Below are 20,294 nucleotides of genomic sequence, written 5' to 3'. Positions count from 1 at the left end.
TAACTGTTTTAAAAAAAATGTAAAAAAAAGTTAAAAGTATAAAATCAATAATAAAAGGTTTTCAAGGTATATTTTAAGACGTTGTATACCTATGCTATTATAAACAATCACGGCTATTTGTTTTATGAAATTCCTTTTTAAACTCTCATTCATGAAATACATCATCATCATCATCTCATAAGCTATACTAGCAAACTGGCTAGCTATCTCTAGACGCCTGTTGGAAGGTAGGTGGCGCTACCTTCCAACAATATTATATATTCCTGATATATTCCAAATATCAGGTTTCCTGAGTCTTATTTTGAAGGCCACAGCCGGAAGTTTGTCGTTTCACTTCCGTTCAGTTCGACCTACTTGTTTCTGTGCTGTCATTGTGAGTGACGTCGCAACTGCGAGCAGAAAGTCGTCATGTGCGGGAGCTGACGGGAACGTGTAGGCCGGTCCCCAGTTGATGTTCTTCCGCCTCTGTCGGGATATCTTTAACGTCAGCGCTTCCCGTCGTTTAACGCAGAAACACCGGTCGATAATGGAGGACGGCGCTCAAACACAGCCGCTGTTTAGCTTCGGTGTTGTAGCCGACATCCAGTATGCTGACGTCGACGACGGATACAACTACAGCCGGACGAGTAAGCGCTACTACCGGAGCAGCCTCCAACTGCTGGCACGCGCCCGGGAAAGTTGGTCCGAGGCGGCGGTGAAGCCCGACTTCGTCCTCCAGCTGGGGGACATCGTCGACGGCGTCAACAAGAGACACGGCGCCTCGCAGCGAGCTCTGGACACGGTGCTGAGAGAGTTCGGCTCCAGCCCCGAGCTGGTGGTCCACCATGTGTGGGGGAACCACGAGTTTTATAACTTCAGCCGGAGCTCGCTGCTCCTGTCAAAGCTAAACACGCGACCCATGAGCGGAGACCCGGCCGCCGCCTGCTGCTCCGACATCTACGCCTACCACTTCAGCCCGGTCCCCGGGTTCAGGTTCGTGGTTCTGGACGCGTATGATGTGAGTGTGCTGGGGAGAGAGAAGGACAGTGAGGAGTACAAGAGAGCCATGAGTCTGATCCTACAGCACAACGATAACGAAGACCTCAACTGTCCCCCAGGTACAACACCGCTCACTTACAGCCATGACCAGAGGCGTTTACAGGCAATTTGAGGTCCAGGGGTTTTGACAGAATGTCGATGCTAAATGCTGTAGTACATATGCCAGGCCTTTATGTGGCGCTGTAATGTTGCTACACTACAAAAAGGAAAGGAAAGAAATTGTATTTTATGAAAAGATGACCGCAGCATTGGCGTTTTGAGATTTCCCCACTCTTAATGAATCCATTTTATAATTTCTTTGTTATTATTATAATAATAATAATAATAATTAAAAGGTTATATCATTTTGTTGTTTCAGCACATGGAAAGCAGAGGTTTACAATGTTCAACGGAGGCTTCAGTACGAAACAGTTGGACTGGCTCCAATCTGTCCTGACGTCAGCTGACGACAAACGAGAAAGAGTCACTCTCATAAGTAAGTGAAAGAAAAGATGTTTTCTTTTAGTTTGTGGCGTGTGAACTGAGCAGATTATGTGTTTGTCCTTCATCTTTTAAATCCAGTGTGTGAATATTGAAGTAAATGTCATAATTAGCTCCTTAAGGCGTTTTCTGATCTGTTTTAATTATTATACTCTGAGGTTATAAATTCTCCCTCACAAGCAGGAAGTTCAAACTAGAACACCCACTGAGGTCGTAAACTTGGGGTGGGGGGGCCATTCCATTTGTAATCAGAAGTTGGAATTTCTGAATTGAGTTTTTAAGTGTTCCAATTAAAAGAACTTCTGCTAGTTTCCTGCTACAGTGGCTAGATTTCAGGCATTGTCCTGCCGTTGTGTTTTTGACAGAGATCATTTCTCGCTCCATTCTTTATATCCTCTCAAAGACGCATTTTTTGAGCAGTAAGATTCACGTTTGAAACTTTTTGTGGGCATTTCTTTCTCTTTTCACTCAAACATCCAGTGGTAGGGCTGAACAATTAATTGTAATTTGATCGAAATCAAAATACTACGATGGAGTATTAGGACCACATTGAGGAAAAAAAACATTTCACAGACTTCAAGAACAAAGTCGGAATAAAAAAAATTCTAACCTGTTGTTTTAGAAGAGGAGAGTTGTTAAAACGAGGGCCGTGGAGCATTTCGTGGAATTGTACTTTAGAATAGGTTTTACAAACAAAAGTAATAAGTATCAGGACTTTAAAAAGAATGTGGAAGAAAATGCATCTTTTCTGCCGAAAGAATCGGGCGGACTTGGAGGAAATTGCTGCTTTTGTGGAGGGGGAAATAGCTGTAATTGGTCCACCGCAGGGTTAAACTTTATTCTCGTACATTTACGACTTTAATCTTGTAAATGTATGACTTTATTCTCAAAGTCTGTGTAACAAATATTTGTGTTTGGTGTGAACACAGCGTAAGAGGGTTAAAGGTCAGGTGACCTAAAATCCAATAGAATTAGAATAGATTTTTTTTTTTGTTCCACTCCCTCCCCAGGTCACCTCCCCGTCCACCCCTTCTCCGCCGACGCCATGTGTCTGGCGTGGAACTTCGACGAGCTCCTCGCCGTCATCCGCTCCCACCGCTGCGTGGTGTGTTTCATGGCGGGACACGACCACGACGGCGGATACTGCCGCGACGAGCACACGGGGGTGCACCACCTGACCATGGAGGGCGTGATCGAGACGCCGCCCGACAGTGACGCCCACGCCACGGTCTCCGTCTACAAGGACCGGATGGTGCTGAAGGGGAGTGGCCGGGTCGAGGATCGAGTGTTTCCGTTTCCACAGTGACACTCGATCATTTACGACTGTCCGTTGCTACATTTAGCATTCCTTTCCTCGGCTTTTATCACATTTTGTGAGGGGGGTGGGGCCTTTTTTTTCACCAACACACAAACTAATAACTTCATGAGAAGAAAGGACCTCCTCTTTGTGAAGTTTCTGGTTAAAGTTCAAGTGTGATGAGATACAATTTAGCATCAGACGGTTGTGAATACTACAAATTACGCAAAACATGAAATCTTTTCTACTGCGTTTTTCCTCTCGTCACCGAAAAAAAACGTAGATTTCTTACACGCACATTTAATGAAACTAATCTTGTTGAAATTGTGAATAAATCTGTCAGAAATAATAGCTTTTAGGTCCAGGATGAATCAGCAGATATGGAGGGGCAGTTTCTGACAATCGCCTCCTGCTGGCCGGGCAGTTTGTGTTCCTAACTGAGTGGAATTTAAAAAAAACAATCATATTTTTGTTTATCTGCAGTAGTGAAGACAAGGTACAGGAGACCGACGTCCTTTAGAAAACATCATAAATCTGTGAGAAATGTCAGAAAATACTTATTTATTATAGATTGTACTGCTTTAAATATATTTTTTAAGAAAAAAAAAGATGGTGGCGTTATAAAAACATACAAATATATTATATATATATTATTTCAGCAAATACAATATAAATACCTCAAAAACATTTTATTGCACTTTTTTTAATGAGATTTTACTTAGATTTTTTCCTGTGTCTGTACAGGGTTGTTTCAGGGGTTTCTGATCAAAGATGAATATTTATTTTACTGAGACAGTGAATTTTTCTGAGTTTTCATGTTGCAAAAAAATGACATGATGTAGCTAGAAGTTTGAAATCTGCATTATGTTGTTAAATGTGATTAATTACACAAAACAGAAAATAAAAACAAAAACCCTGTAAGACTTTTTCCTGCTTGGCTTAATTATTGTGCTATCTGGCTTCGTGTGCTGCATTCAGGGAACATGGGAATGTAGTAAATACAGGTTTTCTATTTGGAATGAAGTAAAGAAATGTCCGTTTTTCCTCAAGAAGCAGTTGAAATATCTCACAATGTTCTTGTGTTAAGGATTCGGAAGTGATTACAAGTAACTTAATACATAGTATTAAGTTTCTGTAGTAATTTTGCATTCTGTAACAGAAGTCAACTTCACATTTTTGCTATATAACTTCACACATTTAATCAGTATTGATCTTTTTTTTTATATTCATCTTCCAACATTTGACATGTCATGTCATTTAGCAGACGCTTTTATCCAAAGCGACTTACAATGGAATTGAGTACAATCAGCCAGTGGTGGAATCGAGCTTGCGACCATGATGTGTTTCGCACACAGGGTACTGGTCTTAACCACTAAGCCACTCCACCCTGAGTATTGAGTATTGAGTATTTTATCAAACAAAATAGATAATGAATTCCTGTAAATCATTGAGTTTAACCAGTGATGATAGTTTGAAACTCAAAGAAAAATAAAAGCTTTTATGTAGACCCTGCGATACGAATGTTATTAATTATTATTAATATATGAAATTATATTAAACATCGAATTAAGCTATAAACAAGTGATGACGGACAAACAATTGCCTTTTTGTCATAGGATATGGAAAAGTTGTTATGGATGTATATGGTTAACAAACGTGAAACGTATGTCTGATATGATTCACTATTTACAACATGAATGTAAGTTAGACCACGAAAGCTGTTTCTCCGACGGCCCCTGAACGCCTCATCGGCACAGACGTGGCCGTGTTTGCTGCAGCTGCTGCTGTTCAAGTGACGCAGTGTCCCGCCTCTCTCTCTCTCTCTCTCTCTCTCTCTCTCCCTCCGTCCCTCCCTCTCTCCCTCCCTCCTCCCTCTGCATTGCAGCCTGAAGCGCTGCTGCCGGAATCCAACACAACAATGGCGACTCCCAGTCCGGACAGTAACTCTAACAGCAGCAGCTCCAGCTCCGGCTGCATCGTCGGATCCACGTCGCACCAGTTCCACCAGCAGACGCAGAGCAGCAGCATGCAGGGTGAGCGACCGACAGTCCCGCTTCTATCCTCTCGGCTCTCTCGTGTTTATATCAACGCTTCTACCGGAGACTCTGGAGTTAAAAGTAGGGGAAATGTAGCTTGTAGCTTGTAGCTTCCACCACAGGCAGCGGCTCCACACGCAGTCAAGGCGGACGCTGTGAGTTAGCCTTTTCCGGTCCGAACTGTCAAAATAAAAGCATTAGCTTACCCCAAACGAGAACATGTTTTTTATTTGTTAAATTTAAAAATAAATAAATGCATTAGAATGTTGACATGTAGTTAACACATAAGCTCATGAAAATACTAACGCAGCTTTAGAAACAGTCCATAATTTTAATAATAAATCTCCTTTTTAACTTATGGGAAAGTCCATAATAGTAAGTGGAAGTTCTTAAATAAATCACACAATATTTTTTTTTTTTACTTTTTCATTAAGTTACATATGTTATTGAATAATTAATGACTGATGCAACTGTAGCAACAAATAGAAATACTTGTAAGTGAACCAATACACCATATTGATTGTAAAGTGGTGACAATATGTGCATTTTTTTATTGATTGCTGCTCTTATTCTTGATGAATATCCAATTTTTCTCATTTTTTAAAAATTGTGTCTGGTTTAAAAGATTTAACAAAGTAAGCTTTGAGCTTGTAATTCGACTGTAAGGCATGTGTGTACTCAAATACCAAAAATCATACAAATGCGTTGTTGTTCAATTGACTTTTCAGTTAAAAAATGAAAAAGGTCGATAAAAAATCTATGTGTCAGCTAAAGCTATACTTTTATTTTGAAACGTGGAGTGAGCAGTTTCCCGCGCTGGCGTCACTTCTCTTTACCTAGCTTGAAGTAGCAGGTTAGCAGCGGTGCACTGAAGCGACTGAGCGAACACGGGCCTCAGTGGAGTGTTCTCTCCTTTTAAGTGTGTCATGGTTAATAAAAGACGCTTTAATAAAACCAATAATGTCACGTAATCTAAGTAAAAACGTGATAAATGTATATGTATCGATGTTATTACCCCAGGCTGCTGCTGTTAGCATTGTCACGGCCTACATTGGAAAGTGTCTCTCCCTCCTTTAGCCAGGTCATCGTTTTCATTCACCGCTGTCTGTAGCTGATAAATACACACAATTAGAGCAATTATATCAATAATTATTACATTCAATATGTTAATAATCGTGTACAAATGCTGTTATTGTCGCCGTTGAGTGTCATTAGCGCCTGTACTATGTAGGTTACGTTAGTTTCTTGATGTTTCATGGCCCCTTAGCCCTAAAACAAACGCACTGGTGTTTATGAAACAACAAATATGAACTTAAAATAATTGTCTGCCGCTTATTTAGGTGATGAAACATGTTTATTTTCAAGCTAAGCAGGTGAGAATGTTGTCTGATGGCGGCTTGCTTGTCGAGTACACACTCTAGATCCATTGTCGGACATGAAGCCTGGCCTAAATGTTTTATTTCTCATTATTTTTTACAAGGATGTGACGATATTGAGATTCCATGATATGATAATAACTTGGTTACAAGTCCACAGTACGATATTTATCGCTTTTTAACTCAAATAAAAGTCAAATGAATAACAATTTACTAAACAATGTAAAACAGGAAGTTTTCAGTTTTACTTTCAAGGAACAGAGCACAATCCTGTAATAATATACATTGTAGTTTAGGCTTGAAGTTTAAAGTGCTAAAAATAAGTAGATAAGTAGTAAGTAAAGTGTTTTCTTTTTTAAAAACTTTACATTTTGAAAATCTCAGTTTCTCATTCCGATATTTATCCTCTTATCTTCTCTGTTGCTTCTATTGCTAGCATTGTCCATTTTTGTTGTATAGACTGATGTAAAGACCTTTCCTTCCGTACCATTACAGGTCCACAATGTACTTTTTTTGTTAACAAAAATATTGTGAAATTGACAATACAGTTACATTCCTACATCAAAATGACTATTAATATTGGTTATTATTTCCATAATAATGATTATAAACTGAGGAAAAACCATAGTTCCAGATGACTATGTTGTTGTTGGTGAGTGTGGGATTTAATTAGCAGCATTACTCATTACATTAGCGTGTGACTTGTTGTGATTTACTGTCCAAATATCACTGGGTTAAGAAGGGGTCATGTCCGATAGCGAATGTGTTATGTGTCCTGTTAGCTGCTGGATAATGAACAGCAGCCATTGCCATTGATTTGATTGACTGTTAGCGTCCGGGAGCTAATTAGGAGCAGTGCAGCCTTGTGTCCAGTCAGTGGTTGTTGTTTATTTTTGTTTTTCCCTGTGGCAGATGTGTAGTATCAACTGTTTTATCTAAACCTTACAGAAACCAACACCTGCTGGAGATGTCAGAATGAAACAGGTATTAATTCACACTCTGCTGTTAAAGGTTATTTATTATTTGTTATGTTGTGTGTTTGCCTGGGTCATTCCTTGAAATGTTCCCTTTCCACCCTCTCATGTTGGTCTTTTTTGGTTCTTGTTAAAAAAAAAAAAAAAAAACTAGTTTCCTTTTCTTCTTTTTCTTATTTAAATGTTAATTTACCCACACGTGCATGTTTATAAATCTATACCCTCCATTTTAGAATGACATGGCATAGACACAGTTGGCAGACCCTGTTTCAAGCAGCTCCACCAGGGAGTGTTTTCCTTTGACTGTTTCAGAATGCCACTGGTGTGTTGTAGACAGATAACCACTCATGCAGCACAACGATAGTCAAAAGAAGCACACGTTACTGCAAGAGTAACCTACCAAAGCCACTTCTAAAGTGACTGTTCAGGTTTTTAGATGTGTGGTTGTGCCCAATCAAAGCAGTTTGAGACATGCAGCAGTATGAGTCACTCAGGAACACACTCAAAATATCAAAATAGTCAAAATATTTCTGCCAGTGGGGACACCAAGGCTGCAACTAAGGATTATTTACATTGTTGATTATGTTCCCGAGGTACCACTTGGTCCATCAAAATATTGAAACTATTGGGAAATGTTCTCCAAAACTCCAAAAATGATGATGTTCTCAAATTTATTTTGTTTACAATCTAACATTATTCTGTTTTTGTGATGTTTTGGTAACCCTTAAAGGGTATTTTTGGAAAACGTGTCCCAAAGAAATCTCAAAATGCCACACTTATTAATACGTAACTTTATTTTGCCCTCTTTGTCTCCATGTCATCTCAATTTTTTGTTTATTTAGTGTCTCGAAATGATGCCAAGTTTACAGAAAAACCTTTTAAAAAGTCCAGTTTCCATGTGGATAAGACCTCTTTTTTTAGTATATATTCCACTTGCAGCATTGACTCGTAATGGGATGTCACTTGCTTACGAATGCCCCACTCACTCGCAAGTATTTCAGCCCTGAGAAAATGTAGTAAAATGTCTTTTCTTTACTTCAGGGTTTCAGATAAGCCTGTCTGGAGTGCCCCAAAGTAAGCACTAGCCTTGCACACGGTGCACACTGACCTCTACTTTGTGTGGGTTCACCTGACCTCAGTAGTCTAAAGTGGTTTCCTTTCCAACAGTCCTGTTACTGTCGCCTTTTTATAAACCGATCTGTTCTGTCGCTCAACTCCAGACGAAGTGGAACCACTGTAAACTACTGAAGCAGCCTGTGTGGTGCTTTGGTAGTTGTGGGGGGAGTCTGTCCACTGTCCACTGCTATGAACTGTCACAAATGCAGTTATGGCTCAGACAGAGAAAGAGAGAGAGGTTCCTTTGCACTGGGGCTTAAAATGTTGAGGGATCTGTTTGCACTGAAGAGCTGGTTGAACATGGGCACGGCAACGAGAAGCCAAACACTTTAACACAGCACTTTCTTTTACTGAAGCCACGTTTGAAAACTATTTAAGCCTTGTTCACACTACAGGGTTTTCCAATCATTAAAGAATTTCCTCATTTCTTGAGTGGAACATGATCGTCAAAATATGTGAACTTGATGGGACAGTATTGGAGTTTTGCCAAAATTGCGATTAAAAGCACTCACAATAACTTGTTATGGTGAATTTCCCTTATTGTGATAATGGTGAATGGGACAAAATCATGTGAGAGACTTAAAAATGCTGTCCAGCTCCCGAACATGCAGTCCGTGTGCCACAAGGGGGCGCCTTATTCTTGCCAGTCATTTCAGAACGTTGTGACCTGTTTGTGACAATTGGACCAAACTGTAACAATAAGTGAGTTTTCGAGACATTTTAAGAATTTATTCGCAATTTGTGCGTCGCAATTTTTATTTTTGATAGGACATTCTCATTTGGGGTGCATGATATTGGACTTTTATCAGTCAATACAGATACCAATACTGATACAGAGATGGTTTAGCCTCTTCTGCAGTGAAAGTAACATAATATTTTTCATACTCCTTTTGCAGCAGATGTAGATATACATTTACTTCATCGTGTAAAGAATAAATAAAATAGTTGGAATAGAGAGTTGCCTATTTGGCCTACTGTCATTGGACATATCGTTGGATGTTGGCTTGTTTGCCGAAATCAGACACGCATATTTAAGCCAATATTGGCCAAGACTGATAATATCGTACACCCCTAACTTTTATACTGTCCCATGCCTGGTGTTAAATATTCCGAGACGCATCTATAGAGGCTTGCCGATGCCTCCCCGATGTTTTGCAGATTTGTTTTCCGTCCCGCTGGAAATTTGATCCATGCAACTCAAGCTACCTCGGCCCATTCCCCATTCCATGATTCTGAAAGTTGTGTAGTTTGAACTCGGCTTTAGCTGCAGTGCAGTTTTACAACATTTGAAACCAAAATCTGAATCTGAAAGTGCTGTGTTAAGTGTTGGGTATTTTTGATATCCATCAGGATTTTGTTCTGGTTTTATTGCTTATTTTTTAAAAGGAGTTCTCGAGGGGAACTGTTCTGGACTGGGATTCCTAATATCTTCAGCCTGCAATGAGCTCTTTCTTTTGGTTTTTTGCTTTGGCTCAGTCGCAAAATATAAATATGTGACAAAATACAGGATTTTAAGCTGAAAGAACTGGTGCAGTGTCTGAGTATTGGGGATCCTCGTACATGTGGGCACTTTGCTTGTGATCAAAATGCATTTTGTTCATTCTCCTTATCATGAGAAGAGGTTGAGATTAACCAGGTCAGTCTTTGTATGAAATAGTCATATCACAATTTTGTGGCATGAATTTCTTTAGTTAAAGTGATAATTGCAGTGTGGTTGTAAGAGGTACTGACATAGAGCAAATGTTACCCCCAAAAGACAATGTTTACTTTATCTTGGCATTTGACATTCCAGTCAGATTGTAAACCCAACCAAAGTCCATTGAAAAAATCTTTTTTTATTTTTTTATTAAACGACTTTTATTGAGCACTGATTAAAATATGTGTCAATACCTCATAGAACAACACTTACAATAAACAGCTAAGTATCTCAAGGCTCATCTTAACTCAGGTCAGATGTTACTCAGATTATTGTGTCTCCTGCCCGCATTCAGCTGGTCGAAGCCACAGTGTCGTCTGGTGCATGTTGTGTGGATCTGGATCTGTTTCTGTCTTCACTCTGTCAGGGAAACGCAAAGCGCTGAAGTTGAACTTTGCCAACCCGCCAGTAAAACCCACCTCCAGGCTGCCGCTCCATCCAACGCCTCCCTCCTTCCAAAACCCTCACATGTGAGTATGGAGGTTTTTCTTTGACAAATTTCGAGAACATTTTTGTCTTGTGGAACTTCTGCACAAATTTGGCTGAAATATTCACTTTTGCACACGAGAGTGAATCGATTTGAATTGGCTGACCAAAGAGCGAGAACCCTGCGACCTCTAAAATCCAAATTTGGTCCAAATGGTCACTTGGACTTGAGGGTGATTTGGGTTTTTGTCAAGAGTTAAAATTTAAAAGTCCAGATCACCTTGACCTCAGAAATCACACTTTAACTCGTGTGACTGTGACGTCTTAGATTCACTATCAGGGAATCCTTTTTAAATTTGGTAAAAACATTCACTTGGACTCAAGGATTCATTGTCTTTGGGTGACCAAAGATCTACGGTAATGGTCACTTGTTCCCTCAGAAATGTATTTTTTGACTTCATATCCCCCGAGTATCTTGAGTGAATCCCATCAAATTTGGCCCAAATGTTCACTTGGACTCAAGAATGAATTGTTTAGAATTTGGGTGACCAAAGATCTCAGGTTATGGTCACTGTGGCCATGGCAATATATATATGTTTTTCCTTGTGATACCTCAATAATATCTGAAGGAAGTATTTAAAATGTGGCACAAACGTTCACTCTTTATTCACGGCTAAAGGTCATGGTCATTGTTACCTCAAACGTCACGTTTTGGAACTCTTGAACATCAAATTCCAAGTCAATAAACTCCTAAAGCCTTCCTTCTTTTCTTTACCGCCTCTTCTCCTCCAGAGAGCGACTGCGGACGCACAGTATCGAGTCGTCGGGGAAACTGAAAATCTCCCCCGAGCAGCATTGCGACTTCACCGCCGAAGACTTGAGAGACCTCGGCGAGATCGGCCGCGGAGCGTACGGCTCCGTCAACAAGATGGTCCACAAACCCACGGGCCAGATCATGGCTGTCAAGGTGACCTGGATTTACCTTGCACACGATGTGCACACGATGTGTTGACGTTGTTCGTCAGAGTCGTAACCGCGTCCTCTGTGTCTTTTGTCCCTCAGAGGATTCGCTCGACCGTGGACGAGAAGGAGCAGAAGCAGCTGCTGATGGATCTGGACGTGGTGATGAGGAGCAGCGACTGTCCGTACATCGTCCAGTTCTACGGCGCTCTGTTCAGAGAGGTCCGAGAAAACACAACACGCATCTTAATTATGTTGCACAGAACATGATGAGGGCCACATGTGAAGCACGAGATTAAAGTCCGTCATGAAATTCTTACTAAAATCTCAGACTTCTGACTTTTTTTCTCTCCAAGTTTTGACTTTTGCCTCCAAATTCAGACTTTTTATTTATAATTTTTTATATATATTATATTACCAATTATAACCCTCTTCCGTAACATTATCACACTTTTAACGAATTAATAGAAACAAATTTCTTATTGATAATTTCTTGATTATCTGTCTGGAAACTAACGTTTGTCCCTCTTTGTTTCAGGGGGACTGTTGGATATGTATGGAACTCATGGCTACCTCATTAGACAAATTCTACAAATATGTTTATAGTTCACTAGACGACGTCATTCCAGAGGAAATATTAGGCAAAATAACATTAGCTGTAAGTAGATTCATTATACTGTTGTTTTTTCTCTTCGTAGATTGATTGATTATTGATTATGGATTTTAAGACGATTTTATGTCACAAAGAAATTATTTTGTCTTGAACAGACGGTTAAAGCACTGAACCACTTAAAAGAAAACTTGAAAATAATTCACAGAGGTGGGTTTTTCTCTTTATTAGCAAAAAATACAGATTATTCCACATTTTCCTTTGAAAACATGAAAATTTAAATCAACTTTCACACTCTTTGTCGTGGCAGACATCAAACCTTCCAACATTCTCATGGACCGAAAGGGAAACATCAAGCTATGCGACTTTGGCATCAGCGGTCAGTTGGTCGACTCCATAGCAAAGACCAGGGACGCAGGCTGCCGGCCGTACATGGCGGTGAGTTCATTCAACAAGTTTTCAGGACAGTTCGCAAAACGTTTTCTATCATTTTTGGCTTTTTATTCAAACCAGCACTATTTGGTAAATAGTGTAAAAATATCTCATGTACGTAACCCGTGCACAAGTTGGGAAAACGATTATGTCATAGCCTCGTTTAAGAGTCGTTGTTTATAGAAAGCTTTTTTAAGAAAGGAAAAAGTAAAAGATTGTGTTGTTTCCACGTGGATAAGGTTTTAGAAACATGTTCACAGCCAGTAATTTGGGTCAGATTCTTGATCCTGCTCCTGTGGAAGGATGCAAAAAGTGTCCAGCAGAGGTCAGTAAAGTATGTTTGGTTTTATTTTTTAAACTCTTGTGTTTCAGCCGGAGAGGATAGACCCCAGCGCTTCCAGACAAGGCTACGATGTCCGGTCTGATGTTTGGAGCCTGGGAATCACTTTGGTAAGAGATTATTTTCTATATTTTATTATAGAATAACAGAAGAGGAAAAAAAGAAAGTGAAAATCTGAAGTCACCAAAGAAGAACACATTTTAAGTTAGAAAGTTGAGTAAAAGGTCAAAAATATCTTCTTCCCTCAGAAACAGTAAATTTAATAATTTTAGGAAGAATGGCATTTATTTTTACACCGTAGGAGGTGGAAGGATTGATTATTTATCAATTTAGAATATTACTACCAAGTTTTGAAGGTTATTTGCAAAAGGAAATAATGAAGAATTCTTTAATTTATTTAAAATACAACTTATTTTGTAACCAGTTAATAAGGTTGACTTTAGGTTTTACTTTTATCGTGTTTGTCAGTTTTTCAGTGTTAAAAACAGAGTTTTGTTTAATTTCCCTTGTGTAGAATAAAGTTGGATTTTGTGAGAGTCATGACAAGTTCAACATTTCAAGAACATATTAATGTGATAAAATAGCCTCAACTAAATGCTTTCGATGTCAAAGCATTTGTTATTTGTTATGGGGGTGGAGTGGGAAGAGCATTTGTGTGCGAAAGACATCATGGTCGCAAGTTCGACTCCAGCCCTGGCTGATTGTACTCAATTCCATTGTTAGTCGCTTTGGATAAAAGCGTCTGCTAAATGACATGTAATGTAATCTTTGAAGGTTTAAATGTGTTCTCAAAATTTAGATTTTCAAAACCCTGAATCTCAGCAGGTTTCGATGTGAGTCGACGTGTTGGAAAATAAACGTCTGAAATCCCAGTTTTTTTTGTGTGTTTTTATCTTTTCTCAGTACGAGTTGGCCACGGGCAGATTTCCTTACCCCAAGTGGAACAGTGTTTTCGATCAGCTCACACAGGTGGTGAAAGGAGAACCACCTCAGCTCAGCAACTCGGAGGACAGACAGTTCTCGCCCAAGTTCACCAACTTTGTTAATCTATGGTGAGCAAACGTGAAACGACACGGTTCAATCTGTGATTTTAAAACGCCTGAGATAGAGTTCTCAACGGACCTGAAAATTACAACCTGACCCGACCCAGCCCGCGAGTCTTTACACCCGACCCGGCCTGACATACCAGTGTGAATTGTCCGCACGAACCGAAATACATTTTCCCATTGATGGAAGCGTGGTGTTTTATTTGCAGCGGAGCGGCTGCTGCTGCTGCTGCTGCTGCTGCTGCTGCTGCTGCTGCTGCTGCTGTTGACCCAGCACCCGTCTCCTGGCTCGTGTCATCTGGGTCCTCCGGTACAGCTTATAGGCGGGACTTCACATACGGTTGTACAGTTGCCCTTTGGTGGTTGACTTTTGTCCAGAGGAATGTTGGGGCTTTGTGGAGTGGTGCACATGCAGGGGCGTCAGGTCTGCACCACTCCAGATTTACTCTTCACCACACGTGAACGCCGATGATTCACATCAAACATCATATCATTTACAAACGTGTTTTATGAGGGGGAAAAAGGAAGCCCGTTGAGAACTCTAGAACTCTGGAGCAAGTTATAAATGAACCATTTCACAATGTCACTCTCTTTCCAGCCTTACAAAGGATGAATCAAAACGGCCAAAGTACAGGGAGCTTCTGGTAAGTTCTACCTCACTTTTAAAGCAACCAGTCAAATATTTGTTTTTTGTGAATCAGTGGCGAAATCACAGTTAATTGATTCCTCAACCACTAGACCGATTAAAAATGTGGATTAATCCTTTAAAAACTAGTTCAATTTGAATGTAAACGGAGGTCAAAGTGACTGAAAGACGCCTCAAATCCAAGCTAAAAACAGTAGTAAAATCCTGAAAGGTTAATAACAATACTAATAATAATAATAACAGCAGTAGTAATAATAACAATAATAATAAAAAAGGTTCTAAACGTATTTGGGTTTAATTTTCAGAATCCTCTGCTGCCCTCTACTGGCAGAAACAACTAAATCTGAATTAAGCAGCACTGAAGTTCAGATTATGTTCCTCTAAATTGTCTTTAAGGGCACTTTTTAAAAGAGGTTAGACTTTAGACTTATCAGATTGATATTTATCATTTTCAATAAACAATGGGTCGATAATTTCTTGTTAATCTGCCAAATTATTACAAATTACTCATTTTTGCTGTTTATCATTTTATATATAGTTTATACTTATTTTTTTAACAGCTTTTTGTTATCATTAGATTTTTTTTAATCAATGGAGGGAGAAAAAAAAATGAAAATTGTCTAAATATATGGACCAAAAATTTGGCTTCAGTTATCCATCGCTGCCTTGATGTCTAAAAATCAACATTGGCCAGAGTAAAAAACTAAAACTAAATTAAAACTAAAATTAAACCTCTCCTGCCGGCACACTTGTCAAATTTCCAGATTATGTTTAAGAGCGTTTTTCTCACTTTGGGAGTTTTACCTTAAATGTCACACAAACGTCTCTGCTTGTCTCTCCGTCTCTGTAGAAACGTCCGTTCATCATGATGTACGAGGAGCGCTTCGTGGACGTCGCCAACTACGTGTGTCGCATCCTGGACATGATCCCCACCTCGCCCATCTCGCCCATGTACGTGGACTGACCTGAGCGAGTCCCAGTCGTAGTTTTATTCACACGTTCCAAAGATTTTAACTAAAGAGGAACTTTTAAAAGTCCAAAATTGCCCGGTGCAATACGTCGAGTCGTTAAAAAACAAAGGTTCAACTCGTAAACGTGTAAATGAGTGTTTTGGTAGCGTGGCTTTATTTTTCTTTTCGTTTATTTTTCTTTACATTTCCCCCCGATATGCAAACCTGTGTTTGAGTTTGTCTCTCACAGCCGACGCTCGCTCTCGGCGCGTTCCACTCTCATGTGTTATGGTGACGTTTGTGTTCAAAAAAGATTTAAGCGTTAAAAAGTAAACGTAAAGATGAATTGCAAAAAGGCCATTTAACAACACACAAAAAATATTTGATACCCTACAATAGCTGCTGAAAACCAGAGGACACAAAATGTCCACACACCACCTGAAGCATAGTGTTACCTTTGTCGGTGTCTCTAGCGAGTGTTTGGTCATTTTCTTTGTCTTCTCGTTGAATGACACAAGTGGACGTCTCCTATGTCTTTTATTTAAAGCTAATTTCTCGACATGATAACCGTATGAGACTGGAAAGATCACCACTAGCTAGCAACAACCACATTAGCTGCAAGTATTTGACAGTGTAAAAGATTAGCATGGGTGCTTTGCTATTTTTCTAAAGGGTAACTGGGTCATTGTCGTTGTTAAATGCTAGCTAAAGGTGCTTTTTTGGTATAACAATGAAAAAGAGATTAGCAGGGGTGCTTTGCTAAAGGGGAGCTAGGTTATTTTAACTGTTAAATGCTAGTCAATGCCAGCTAAAAAATATTTCTCTGTTAAGAAAAACCATACAAATAGCACTGAGAATACGGTTAGCGTGGGTGCTCTGCATATTTTATTCTTTGCTAAAGAGGAGCTAGGTCATTGTAAATGTTAAATGCTAGTAAGTGCTAGCTAAAAATGTTTCTCTGGTATGAATTAGGGACGCTACGTGCTTGTTTTGTTATTCTCATCGATGACTTTCATTGAACACCGTAAAAGGAACTGTTTTAATTTTAATCAAAAAAAAGAGAAGAGAATCTACTGATATTTACCGTGTTTTTTTATTTAGTTGTGAATATTATGACACGACCTTAGCGTCTCCCTACGGCGACATTGACAATGACTCAACAAAATTGCCTTTAGTTTACATATAACCATGGAACACTTAAATCTGGCACACGTGTGTTGTTAAATGGCCTTAAATAATCAAAAGTCTTTCCATCTCGAAAGTCTTTCCATATACATAGATATATATATATATATATACACACATATGTGTATATATGTATGTATACGTATGTATGTGTGTATATATATATATATATATATATATATATATATATATATATATATATATATATATGTGTGTATATATATATACACACACACACACACACACACACACACATTTAGTGCATCTAATCTGCTGTTCATGGCAGGTTCTGCTCGACAGTTGAGGCTCATTTCTTTAAACCCAGAGATGATGAGATTTGTGAGTTCTGGCTGCTGGACACAGAAGGAGCGAGACAGAGGAAAATAAATGAGTCTTAATGCTGTTCAGCAGTCTGTCATAGCACTGTACCGTTCAACTGATCACACACTGCCACACGGAGGCAAACAGCAGTAACTACACGTTTAAAAAAGCCCCCAAACAGGGACCCCCACGAAAATGAAAAAATGCTGCTAAATGAACAAAAAACTGGCCACCAACGCACAACTGTCAGGAGATGAGGACAAATGAAGATTCACTCCATGGACAGTTACTGGTCACCATGAACTTGGCATGTTTCACCGTTACTGGGCCGTTACTGGTTCTCTCTGGTTTGCACCGCGTTAGATGAGTGTTTCTAAGATTTATGCATCGTCGTTCTTCTCTCAGAAAGCCACGTCCACCGTGCAGGGACGGTCAAAAATGTCTCGCTACCCCAACCCTCCCAATAATTGGACACTGTAGAGTCTAAAAATGATGTACAGCCACACTTGTTTCAATGTGATATAAACAAGTTTTTACCCTACCAGCAATTCAAGGAGGAGAAAGTGCTTGTTCCTTTTTCAGCTCGTAGCCAAAGAATCAACTTTCTTCAGAAGTGAATCCTGAGTTTCTAACAATGCGTCCAAGTCAAACTTGCAAACTTTTATTTGCATTATATGGGACGTTCTTGTATTCGCAACATTCGGAAAACACTTGAACGGCTCATTCTAGCATATTCAAAGGATTCTCAAAACTCTTGTTCTCACAGTATTTACATTTGGGTGATGTTTATTTCCTGCTATTGTACTTTGAAATTAATTAGTCGTAATTAAAGGGACAGCACAGACAGTGACAGTCTTGAATAGAGTCGGACATTAAAAGGTATTTACCCTGATGACGTCATCGAGACGGGCTCGAGTATGTGATTATTTGCTTGACTATAAAAACAAATCTTTCTACTCCAATGATTGACCCAATTTGTGGCGCATCTGTTACCACAAGGTGGCAGCAGCAGCAAACATCCAGTTAATGGCCTTCATGCGTGTTTACAGAAGTGATGAGGTCTCTTGAATGCATCTTGTTCGCTGCTCCCGTTGAACCCTGCATAACTTTCACTAAGATTAGAATATTTGACGAATAATACGTCAGGATATTCAGTGTTGGTCCCTTTTTTTTTTTTTTTTTTTTTTTTCCCTGAGTTTTTGTTTAGCATGCGCTTCTGCAGATGTTAGCCGTCTTACAAAATGGCCGCCATAGTCAGGGAATGTTAGGAGTCACTATTAAAAGAACCCAAATGCATTAAACGTGGCTTAATCGAGAGGCTTAAACTTCATAAGCGAAAGACCAAACACGACTTTAAGTCTCATGTTAAATGGTGCAAACCTCAGAGAGAACGCCCAACATTTGACACGAGCGTTAAAAAAAAATTTAAAAAAAATGAAATGCAAACACATGTTCTTCTCTCGCAGGGACGTTTCTGGGAAGCTAACAAATACCACTGGTGAAGATACATTTCCAGGGGTACTACGTTGTATAAATTTGCAATTTTACTAGAATGTTCATATTAGATTATAAGATAATATTATGGGCAATGAATATTATATTGTATCTTTTATCGAGGCTTACAAAATAAAGTTCCCATGGAAGAGAAATAAAAAAACACCTGTATTTGTTTGCTTCTTGTTAATTTTTGACAAATAAAAAAAAAAACAAAGAAAAGTAAGTGATGAAATTATTTTTGCAGTGATCCTTTTATTGCTTTTCTTTCTGTCGTATACAGAGATGCAGGCAAAAAAATACTGTCTCTTTTTACAATAGTAACGCAAATCAGTGGCCAAGCAACATGGAGGCTTCTGTCGGAGGTGAGTTTGTTAATGTTTTTTTTTTTCTTTGATTTTTAATTTGGAAAAATTAGCGTGAAAAGACCCCAGGCACTTAAAAAAAAATAAGAAGCCTAGTAAATATTCTTAAAATAGAGACATAAAGAATATCAACTTTATCTTATATTCACGACATGTACAAATAACCATTGAACCCATTGAATAAGTGCAACACTTAATAAGTAACAGACAACCAGCAATAATTGGTCAAACACGAAAGTGAGACGCCCGTTTTTATTTATGGAGAGGGTTAACTGTAGGAAATGTTTTTGACTGAGTGCACTTGAAGTAATAGTTTGAATTGACACTTTGGGAAGTAGTTGGTACTCACTTTTTTCTTCACAGAATTTCCCTGACGAGAATTTACCAATTTTGAGCTCCATTTAAATTGGAAGTGACACAAACGGATCTTGGGCTAGCCTTTCTTAGCATTACCTAGCATTTTGCCGTTTGTCGATGTATAGATATTAACAGTACTATGTGTACGACTGATTTACTGAAAACTAATAGACAGAACTCTAAAATTAGCAATGTCAGGGTTGGTGGGGTCAGCTCCCGCCATGTGGAAATTCGGACTTCTGACTACAACTGGAACAAATTATTAAACCACTCTTTTACCTGTTTGGCTAAATAGGGAACTGGATTGATGGTTAGCAGTTAGCTTAGCTTAAACAGCAAGTTTGGCTCTATCTACGATAAAAAATCTAGTTACGCATTACATCTAATAAAAAAAAATCACAAAAAACATGATTTCCTAAGGATTTAAGTGAAGTAGCGTTTTTAGATATGCTAGTTTGATGTACAGGCTAATAACTTAGTGAAACCTCAATACGTTGCTAACAACATTGAGGCTATTGGTGTCTTTAATTTGGGTCGTGTTAGCAAAGTTAAAACCTATTAGTAAAGTGACAAAATTCATTCAAATTTTATTCTTACATTTCTTAGGTTTTGACAGAGCCAAGTTAGCTGCTAGCTCCCCAATTCCTGCTGCTAGCTGCGTGTCATCAACTGTCACATCAAACCGTGAGTGTCACAAAAATGATTAACTATTACTTCAAGTTTGTATATTTATGTAAAAAAAAAAGAAGCTGTTTTGAGAAACTGCTGCATGTCTTTGTTTAGCTCTAGTTTAGCTCTGCTCTTCACAGTAAAGGGTCTGAATATATTACATTTTCCTATTCACAAGTGCTTAATAATGGGCGTTTTACACGTCACACAATTGTTGGAAAACAAAGTATTTTAAGAGAACATGGCTTTTTCAAAGTGGTTCCTTTGGTTTACTTGTCAGAGTGGGAGAACTGGATTTAAATCAAATAGAAAAAAGGAATGCCAGTTTAAATACAGGTAAAAGTATAAATATAAAAACAAAATAAATAAATGTACTTGGTCTAAAAGATAGAGGGTGAAAATTTAAAAATAGAGATGAGTTTTTTCATCAAAAATTGTCCGATTTCACTGGAATCTTATGTGTGTAGCTTTAAGGGAACA

General features: G+C 38.9%; 2 protein-coding genes across 6 annotated transcripts; both read left to right on the top strand.

The window, feature by feature from the left end:
• Positions 1-279: 279 nt before the first annotated feature.
• Positions 280-3,739, top strand: adprm (ADP-ribose/CDP-alcohol diphosphatase, manganese-dependent). Its single transcript, XM_058620930.1, has 3 exons — positions 280-1,097; positions 1,397-1,513; positions 2,529-3,739. The coding sequence occupies exons 1-3, from the start codon at positions 452-454 to the stop codon at positions 2,822-2,824; spliced, it is 1,059 nt and encodes a 352-aa protein (XP_058476913.1). The 5' UTR covers positions 280-451; the 3' UTR covers positions 2,825-3,739.
• Positions 1,081-16,487, top strand: map2k4b (mitogen-activated protein kinase kinase 4b). Of its 5 annotated transcripts, none has more exons than XM_058620925.1 (14): positions 1,081-1,097; positions 4,701-4,848; positions 7,176-7,211; positions 8,243-8,275; positions 10,309-10,483; positions 11,232-11,406; positions 11,502-11,621; positions 11,938-12,057; positions 12,168-12,219; positions 12,320-12,447; positions 12,814-12,891; positions 13,685-13,833; positions 14,426-14,471; positions 15,324-16,487. In XM_058620925.1, exons 2-14 carry the CDS (start codon positions 4,734-4,736, stop codon positions 15,435-15,437), a joined length of 1,341 nt encoding a protein of 446 aa, XP_058476908.1. In that variant the 5' UTR covers positions 1,081-1,097; positions 4,701-4,733; the 3' UTR covers positions 15,438-16,487. The 5 variants fall into 5 exon arrangements, with proteins under 5 accessions (XP_058476908.1, XP_058476910.1, XP_058476909.1 ...); XM_058620927.1 differs by having other exon boundaries at positions 1,082-1,097; positions 10,381-10,483; XM_058620926.1 differs by lacking the exon at positions 8,243-8,275 and having other exon boundaries at positions 1,082-1,097.
• The last annotated feature ends 3,807 nt before the right edge of the window (positions 16,488-20,294 follow it).

This window comes from Solea solea, chromosome 21, assembly GCF_958295425.1.
Source record: "Solea solea chromosome 21, fSolSol10.1, whole genome shotgun sequence".
In the NCBI taxonomy this organism is placed as follows: Eukaryota; Metazoa; Chordata; class Actinopteri; order Pleuronectiformes; family Soleidae; genus Solea; species Solea solea.
This window is presented reverse-complemented; position numbering and strand designations above follow the sequence as displayed.